Source organism: Coptis chinensis, chromosome 4 (assembly GCF_015680905.1).
Source record: "Coptis chinensis isolate HL-2020 chromosome 4, ASM1568090v1, whole genome shotgun sequence".
In the NCBI taxonomy this organism is placed as follows: Eukaryota; Viridiplantae; Streptophyta; class Magnoliopsida; order Ranunculales; family Ranunculaceae; genus Coptis; species Coptis chinensis.
Window position 1 is genome coordinate 71,225,199 of NC_141459.1, and position 10,252 is coordinate 71,235,450.

Below are 10,252 nucleotides of genomic sequence, written 5' to 3' on the forward strand. Positions count from 1 at the left end.
ACTAGAAGGGTGTGTTATACACATAGCTAGTAATTCGCCGTTTAATTCGCGAATTATAAGGTTTGGCGAATAAAACGAATAAGTCGGCGAATTTTTGAATGATGCGGTTTAATTCGCGAATTGGTTGGACCGGGCTTATAATTGCTGAATTGTAATGTCCGGATCTTTGAAATTCAAAAAAAGGGGTCGGACCTTAGTTGGAACCAAAAATAAATGTGTTAGTAATAGTAAGTAGAACAAAAAATTTGACATTTGTATTATTTTTTCATGAAAAAAATTGTAAAAATAAAAATGTTATGTACTTATATATCAAAGTTTTAAATGTAAAATATATAGCCGAATTTTAAAAGAATGCATTCGTATTATACTCGTTTAAAACACGTATATCGTATTTTTACCGTTAGCATTTTATTGGACCGAATATTTAAAAGTATTATTGTTGAAAATTTTGAATCTTAGGCGAATAATTGCCGTATCGAACTTTTGCCGTCCACGAATTTACTAGCTGTGGTTATACATGTTGTAACTCGTTAGAGCAACCCAGTTAAAGGCAAGGTCTTAGACTTCGTGGTTTTTCAGATGACCAAAATTCAAAACAACAAAAAAGATTATTGCCAGAAAGCAGCCTACCTAGCCATGGTTTTGTTTTGTTTTTGTTTTTTTTCTTTTTTTATTTTTAAATATGGAAAAAGTTTACAGACTATAACCTTCTTTCAGATTTCAAATTTTCCACCAATACGGAAATACACACTTTGTAAAACTGCATTAGATCCTCAATCACAAGATTTGCAGCAATTTCTTCATATATATTGAATAATTGACAAAATATGGTCAGATAACAAAAGAGCAAGTAAACATATCAAATGATTAATAACGGAAATCATTTCAGAATCAGTTTCGTAAACACATTTATAGCTCAGTAATGAAAATATAACCTATAATATTAATCATGACCAAACAAAAGCAGCAACTTCAATTATGTAGATAAATGATATCAAGCATAGAACACCTAACTTTAGCTGTATAGTAAATATGAGATCAAGCAACTCCCTTAAGCTTCTTTGCGAATCCAGCAATGTACTTCCCCTGGTGGAAAGCTTGCTCCAACTCAAGTTCAGATGGCTGTCTTGATCCATCTCCAGCATAGGTTCCTGCACCATACGGGCTACCACCTTTAATCTTCTCCATTTCAAACATGCCAGCACCATATGTATATCCGATAGGCACAAAGATCATTCCATGGTGAACCAGCTGAGTAATAGCCGTCAACCTGGTTTGATAAGAACTAACCAAAATTAGTTGTCTTCTTTTGAAAATTGAGTTATTTAAACTTGAAAGTGGCAAATTATGTAGATATCTTGGACAAATAAAACATACGCAGTTGTCTCCTGTCCTCCACCTTGGGAGCCAGTACTGTAGAAGAGTCCTGCAGGCTTGCCTGCCAATGATTGTGATCTCCAAAGACTCCCAGTTGCATCCAGAAACGCCTTGAATTGAGCTGCCATCATTCCAAATCTAGTTGGGAATCCAAAGATAAGCCCATCAGCCTCGGAAAGTTCACTTGGAGTAATGATTGGTGCATCGCTCTTTGGTGGTGCACCCATCTTACCGAGGATCTCATCTGACAGAGTTTCAGGAACCTGTTTAATAAAATACAATTTTTAGCAGGGTCTACAGTCATAAACAAATACAATAAACAAAATAATTTACTGAGAATCAATATATCCAGATCATCTGTTTATAATTGGTCCAAAACAACCCAGGACAACATCTTCTGCACAATCTAGAAGTTGTATCAAAGAATGTTTTGATACGTTAGGCACCAAAGATGCTTTCTCTTTCCTAGCTTCCTTTCTGTTATAGAGGGTTCTCCATGCAAACATATGTTTTCCTTCCTCTTTGGTTGAATCACAATTTCAATAATATTACTGTTGTCGGCTTGTGCAGCCTCCTAATATTGTTGACTTTTCGATTTCTGCTATTCTTATGTTATTTATATCACTATTATTGTATATATTACCTGTGTTGGTTAAGTCATTCTAATTATTCATATTGCTAGCAAACCATAACCACTCTTTTCTCACCATCACCTAACAAAGCTCTTTATGGTGCATGCTCCCATAGTCTCATCAGATTAATAAAATGAAAAATAGAATATACCTTTAGATTTTATCTTAATTACTTGCAAACACACATATAAAGGATATTAAAGCATTAATTATTTCAAAACAATCCTCACTATAGAAAAAACAAAAAAAAAAATTGTATCACCATCTCTTTCTATACAGTCTAGTCATGAGGCCCAATCAAAATCTAAACTTGGACTAAAGATGACGATGATGATGACACACCAACAATAGTGACATGTGCCTAGCTCTTTGAACCTCATTAATATTTTGAGTTAAACCGAACTGTTTTTTGCTATGTTACATGGACACACCATATTTCTAAAATAATCCGTGTCGGATACATATCGAAGTGTCTATGTCGGACACACACAGACACATACTATGTGAGATATTCCTCAGTTTTTGATATTCCACCGTGTTAGACACTCTGTATCCGTGTCTGTGTCAATGTAACTTAGGTTTTTGTGAAATATGATGGCAATTTTACCAGTGAAGGACTACCCTTTTAACAAGGTCCTTTAGCTTTTAAAACAATTGTATATTTGTATATGCTCTGTTTCCCAGCAGTCCCCTCTGCTTATTAGTTTCTTACAAAAAAACTGCCTCGTCCCCCACAATTATCACAAATTGATTAGCTAGAGGAGGTACAAAACTTATAAGTTAGAACCTCGAACTATTTTCTATGCTGCAAGGTATTCTGCAGCACAATATGTCTCCTATAGATATGTACATATTCTGCACAACATGCACTCACATTTTGTTTCCCTATAAATATGTACATGTTCCAGCAGTACCAAGGTGCACTCACATTTTGTTCCAGATTTGATGTTCAGATGCTGGTAGTATAAGCAAAGATCTTCTGAGAAAACATAGAAGAACTTAAATCTAGTATAATGTTGTTCATAACAGCAACTTTACTAAGGTTTTAGCTTTCTTGTTTAATTGTAACATTTGTTTCTTCAGTACACACTTTGTTTTAATATAAGTCAAGATCCCTTAAACAAGTATAGTAAGTGTACAATGAGGCAGATAATAACTCAAATGCAACAATGACAAGGATGTGTTTGTCAGTGTACACACCAAATCAAAGAATTTACCAGCAACCTGAAATACAAATTCAATGTAACTGTTCTCCCTCAAGCATCAAGTATGGAGTTACCCTAAGATATTAACTAATATCTGAACAACATACACATCAGCATACGACGATGAAATAAAAAATGAGAAAGCACACACTTGCCACAATTTAGCCTCAACTCCTTCAACTGATGCAGCTCCTTTTTTAATCTCTTGTGCTAGCTTCTCAACGTGTCCATACATAGAGTAGTACCTGCAAAAGCATTTCCAAGAAATGTAAAACAAATTAAACGAATTACTAATTACAACCAGTCGTCAACGTAGAAAATTATTATTATACTGAAACACAGAGAGAGAGAGATTGAAAAGACATAGAAATATTGATAACATTTTTTTAAAGTAAAGGAAATGAGATGAGAAGGCTTACACAATGTATACTTTGGTCGTCATTTAATTCAGGGATGGAAAGACGAAACGTTATTCTGGTTGTTAAGAAATCAGAATGGAACCGTATTTATACAACTTTTGCTTACCAATATATTTTATTGCCCCGCCTAAACTTTTTATTATTTACTCTTAATTTCCTGATTAAAGATTTTCAATGAAGTTTGAAGTGGGCCACGAATGTTGGGCCCACAAAGGCATGATAGAAAACAGACTTTAGCTCCAAGAACACTATCGAATTATAGCTCAGTAGCTCGGGTCGGGAGACCAATTATTCTGTGTTTGCTCAAGTTGGAAAACGCCACCTGGTTTCGTATTCATTGCTCCCTTTTTTCTTTTTTTTGGAAGAATAAATTGTCGGTTATGGCCGACCCAAATATATGTATTAATTAGAATATCGTGGAAATACATTATACATCCACTAAGCATCTCCATGCACTATTACAGATAGATTAGATTTTTGTAGGGTGGGTACACAAACTCAAAATCATTAGGACATTTATAAATTCTAGATTAAGTTATTGTAACTAAGGCTAAATATTTTGATGTTAAGCACGTATTGGATCCAAAAAAACCGATATATATTGGATATATCGATATATTGGATATATATTCTTTTGTTGGCTGGTTAAAATTTTGTTTTGTATATCAATATATCAGAAAATATCATAAATATCATTGATATATTAATAATAAAAAATTGGTCAAAGTCAATAGTCAATGATCTATATCGTATATATTGGTCGATATATATCAATATATTGGAAAAATCTGATATAAATCAGATACAAAATGTGTCAATATATCCATCCGATATATCACAATATATCCATATCGAGTACCTCAAAAACTGAGATATATCAGCGATATTTTGGTCCTTGATTGTAATTACATATATTCATCCATCATAAAGCACCAATCACAGGGACACGTGGAAGATATATAAGTCAGCATCACACCAAGTTAAGCCATCAGCACAAGTATAAGAATACCCATATAAAATATCTTGCTCAAACCATCCAAACTACAACTCAGGTACTATGTTCTACACTTAACACGGCGCTACTAGCAGAAGACATCTCGCTCAAGACAAACCAGACTATAACTCAAGTATATATTGTGTTCTATAAATTGTTCCGCTCCATAAAACACGACATCCATATAACCGACCTACGAATCTCAAATGCGCCCTAGACCAAGTCCAGAGCGTTCCCCTTCTCAACATGCATCAAGTACGGACCATCATCTATCTTTGCATAACTAGCAACATTGCCTCACCAACTATAATCATCATCTTTTCTACTAACTGCAGCAACCATACTTCTCCACCCACTGCACTGTGCAGCCATACCATTTCGTACTTCTCAACCACTTTCTCGGCCAGAAACTATTTTTTGCTATCATTGACTAAAACCCTCACACTAGATCTATATAACTACGTTGGCTTGATTATGGATCCTTCACTCTAACCGGATTCGTAGGCATCTTCCACAAAGACAAGGAACTATGAACAAACACCCAAAACCTCCCCCATTCTTTGTAGATTATTCTAGTTCTAATCACAATTGGTGTGATATTATAGTGAGTCATAAATAGATCTATTTTGGTATTTACGTTTGGCACTGTCACGCAGGGAATTATACAAATCACTTGACCAATTACTCTCCAACCAAAGTACCAGCAATCCTACAATGACAAATTACAAATCAGCTAATGAAGCGTTCCAAGCCTAAATTGCACAAATCCAAACCCACTTACTAGCAAACAAGCCTGCACAGTCAGAAATCCCCTCTACCACAACAACACCAATAACCCTCACTCTCACTCTCACCCTCACCCTCAACAATGGCCTCCAATCTGGTAATATAGCGGCATCACCAGCACACGATGAAGAAGCATCACCACACACGGGACTATAGACACACACTTTCACCCCCACTAACTCATAGTCCTTCCTACATCCTTGAACAAATTTGCGACTGCCAATGGTTCAAATCAGATGCAATCCGAGAAATGAAAGGGTGGCAATATTGCGGTTTTCATCAGGTATGCAACCACCCAATGGACAAGTGGTGCAGCGCACTGCAACATTACATCCAAGATCAGCTCGAAAATGGAAACTTAAGGGAATTCACATCTTTACCACATGACGACTTATGCTACAGGCTAAAAGCCCAACGACCACTAGCTTATGCACCAACAGGACGTCAGTGATCCCGAACCCCACCAAAAAATAGCGGTCTCACCATACAATGACAATGATAAGTCGTTTCTTTACCTTTACTTGTCTACACCTTTAAATTTCAATAAACATGTCTTTCGCAACTACACATACATAGCATTCCATGCATACCATCCAATGCCTGCACCACATCTTATCATGCATATATTGCATCCCAATACATAAAGTACCAAGCCATTGATCTTAGTACAATTGGAAGCTCAACAAAGTGTCAAGCCACACCTGACCGCACTTCTGAAGACAGCCTATACTCTCAGACAGTATACTACTTACGACGAAAGTACCAGGCCATCGACCTGAGTGTACTTGAAGACAAACAAAGTGTCAGGCCACGTCCTGACCGCACTTATGAAAACAGGCTATACTCTCAGGCAGTATAATGTTGACACAAAGTACCAGGCCATCGACCTGAATGTACTTGAAGACTAACAAAGAGAGAAGGAAACAAGAAATGTATTCTAAAATTTGATGTTAATTGAATATGAGGATATAAGATATAGAGCAGGTTGTACATAGATGGTTATGGGAGATAGGTGCACTGCCTATTTCCATAATGTGATCAAGGAGAAGAAGAGTCGAGGAAAAATATGGACACTATATGATGTTAGGACTAAGGTAACAGATCATGAATGTTGTAGAACTATTCATCACACATTATAAAGAGTTGATTGGGATTCCTACAGCTACTTTATCAGATGTAAAGTTTTATGAAGAGTTATATGCGAGGAATGTTATACAAACACTGTAAGTTTAGAAACAAATATTGGTGATGAAGAGATAAATGAGTGCTTATTTGACATTCAAGACCAGATGGCTTTAATGCTTTTTTCTTCAAGAAGTGTTGGTCTATTGTGGGGGTTGATTTCACAAATGTTATTAGGTACTTGTTCTCACTGAACTCGATACCTAAAGGTGTTAATTCCACTTTCATATGTCTTGTGCCCAAGATTCCTAACCCCTCAAAAGTAATAGATTATCGACCTATTGCCTGTTGCAATACAAATTACAAATGTGTTGCAAAAGTCATATCATATAGGTTAAAAGTTGTACTCCCATCACTGGTTTCTCTCAATCAGTCAGCTTTTGTACCGAGAAGAACCATCCAAATAACTTGCTTTTGTCACATGAACTTCTTAGAGGATATACTAGGAAGTTCTTATCTCCGTGATGCTCTCTCAAGGTGGACATAAGCAAAGCATATGATACAGTTAGTTGGGATGCAATTGAAAGCATTATGCAAAGATTTTTTAAATGTTTGAGAGGGTTGAGATAGGGTGATCCCCTCTCACCTTATATTTTTGTGTTGATCATAGAAATATTGAGCAACTTGCTTAGTAAGAGAATGGAATAGGGATTGATAAAAGCACATCCAAAATGCAAAAGATTCAAGATTGTTAATCTTTGTTTTGCTGATGATCTCCCATTGTTCTTCAAGGGAGATATGGGTTCAATGTTAGCAGTTAAGAATACCCTTAAGACCTTCTCTGATTACACTGGCCTGAGTATTATTGGTAGATACTTGGGGGTATGAATGAAGGAGAAAGTAAACTATTGGTAGATACTTTGGGGGTTCTAGTAGTTAACCACCAGTTACATACTTGGGTTTACCACGAGTCTCATCAAGACTAGGTATAAAAGATTGCATGCCACTGATTGAAAAGATAACGGCTAGAATCAAGAATTGGAAATCACAAAGTTTATCACATGCAGGTAGATTAGAACTAATACATTCTGTGTTAGCTTCGTTCCATGTCTATTAGGCAAGAACTTTTGTATTTCCTTCAACTGCACTGGAACAAGTCACTACGATTTGTAACAGATTCTTATGGAGTGGTCTAGAGATGACAAAGAAGTTGCAACATGCAAGCAAGAAGTGTACTTCCAAGACCAAGAGAGAAGGTGGCTTAAACATTCTAGACCTTAAAGTTTGGAATTAGGCAGCTTATTGTGGGTTGGTATACAAGATAGCAAGCAAAGAAGAGAGTATCTGTACACAATGGACGTGGAGTCAGAACATAAGAGGGAAGTTTTTCTGGTCTATGAAGGTTTCTAGTGACTGTTCTTGGGCTTGGAGGAAGATCCTAGAAACAAAAAAAGTTGCAATGAAATTTATAAAATATAGTGTGGCCACATGTGAAACCATTTCCCTCTAACATGATCCATGGTTAGAAGGAAGACTACTCATTGATTGTCAAGAAGCCAGAGACAGTTTTCAATTCACAGAAGAAGCAAGAGTAAGCACTTTGATTACAGATGGGAACTGGAATGCAATGGTTCAAAATCTCAGCAAGGCACATTGAAAAGTCTGATTCTAGGAATAGAGATCAATAACTATGTTAGAGAAGATAAAATTGTATAGACACCTTCAGCTAATGGGGATTTCACCATCAAATCTGCATATGATGCAATTTGAACTCCAAGAACTACAGTAAAATGGTATAACATGATATGGGGCAAGTTGGTGATCCCCAAACATTCATTTACTTCATGGTAGCTCTTTTCAGGAAGTATACCTACTCAAGACAGGCTCATACAAAGGAAAATTTTACAGGAATCTTCATGTTGTTTGTGTGTGCAATCAAGGGAGAATTCTAAACACTTGTTTTTCAGTTGCTCTTATAGGTTGCCCATTTGGAAAAGTGTTAGGCAAGCCCTCGGTCTGAGTTTTTACTTTAATGATGTAAATAGTGAGTGGCATCATCTGATGAAACTTTGCAGCAGAAATGACTTGGAAGCAAAAATTATGAAAGCATATGTATGTGCTACCATCAGTCATATCTAGACTGAGAGAAACTTCCGAAGGTTTCGCAACATTAAATAACCTTGGCAGAAGTGAGAGATTGATTACTAGAGGATATGAAAAGATACTTGCAAGAGAAATTAGTCACAGTGAAGAATATAGTAGATACAAGAGTTTTTCATAATAGACTAAGAATCAGAGTTGAATACAAAGAGGTAAGCTATAAGAAATGCACATGGATCAAGCCTATTGGAGACATTTGCAAGCTTAATACTGATGGCTTCTTATCTATTGAGGGAGCACGATATGGTGGGATAGTAAGAAATGTTGATGGAAATACCTTGTTATGTTGCAATGGGGAGAGCGAAACAAGGTCTGTTTTATTCCAAGAACTAAATGCAATATATAAGGGACTGAAGGGCTGTGTTCTCATGGATCAAAAGAAAGTAATGGTAACGTCAGATTCTATGAAGGCAGTGCATATTCTGAACGGGAAAGACAAGCCACCGTGGGCTTGCTCAATATATCAAATGCCATATTAGATATTGTTGAAACACTCTTGTATGTTAATTTTAACCATGTCCGTAAGGAGTGTAATAAAGCAGCAGACTATGTAGCAAGTCTAGGTAGAGGTCAAGAGTGTTTGCATTATGTACCGCCTCTTGATGAGTATCTCAAGAAAATTGTCAAGGAGAACAAAGCTGGCAAGATTTATATCAGAGTTTAATTTAGGTTGGGGTCTCCTTAACCCTAAGTTTTGTTTAAAAAAATAAAATGCTAGGTCATGCCCTAATTGCACTTCTGAAGACAGCTTATACTCTCGGGCAATATAGTGCTGACACAAAGTACCAGGCCATCGACCTGAGTGTACTTAAAAACCAACAAAGTGCCAGGTCACGCCCTAACCGCACTTATAAAGACAGCCTATACTCTCAAGCAATATAGTGCTGATGCAAAGTATAAGGCAATCGACCTGAGTGTACTTGAAGACCAACAAAATGCCAAGCCACGTCCTAACCACACTTTGGAAGACGACCAATACTCTCAGGTAGTGTTAACGCAAAGTACCAAGCCATTGACCTGAGTGCACTTGAAAGCCAACAAAGTGTCGATCAGGCCATGTCTTGACTGCACTTCTGAAGACGACATATACTCTCAAGCAGTATAATGCTGACGCAATGTACCAGGCCATAGACAAGAGTGTACTTGAAGGAGCATAAAGTCCCATTAAATAGGTGAGTTCAGCAATGTGCCAGGCCACATCTTAACTGTACTTCCAAAGACAGTTTATACTCTCGGGCAATATAACACTGACACAAAATACTAGGCTGACGACCTAAGGACACTAAATAAATCCACTACCATACCAACCTTTCAACCGTTCCAGCCCCCAGTCAAGAATCCTTAAGCAAAGGTAACCGAGGGTTTTCGCCTCTCTTCAGAAACCACATATCTGAAACATAGAATGGCCAAGGGCTACCTAAGTAATAGGCAGAACCACAAGCCAAATATCCACATTCAGAACATGAAATGAGACTAGGAAGGCATACAAGATATCCAACCAAACAAGAATATCCAAAAATAATAAGGAAACAAGCAACTATCATTCACTAAAATGCT

At 36.8% G+C, this 10,252-nt stretch overlaps 1 protein-coding gene across 1 annotated transcript; it reads right to left on the minus strand.

Annotated features, from left to right (window-relative positions):
- Nucleotides 1-845: 845 nt before the first annotated feature.
- On the minus strand, nucleotides 846-3,790 carry LOC147504647 (putative NAD(P)H dehydrogenase (quinone) FQR1-like 1). Its single transcript, XM_086557439.1, has 4 exons — nucleotides 3,634-3,790; nucleotides 3,366-3,459; nucleotides 1,378-1,640; nucleotides 846-1,270 (listed from the first exon to the last, which is right to left on the minus strand). The coding sequence occupies exons 1-4, from the start codon at nucleotides 3,654-3,656 to the stop codon at nucleotides 1,039-1,041; spliced, it is 612 nt and encodes a 203-aa protein (XP_086413565.1). The 5' UTR covers nucleotides 3,657-3,790; the 3' UTR covers nucleotides 846-1,038.
- Nucleotides 3,791-10,252: the final 6,462 nt, after the last annotated feature.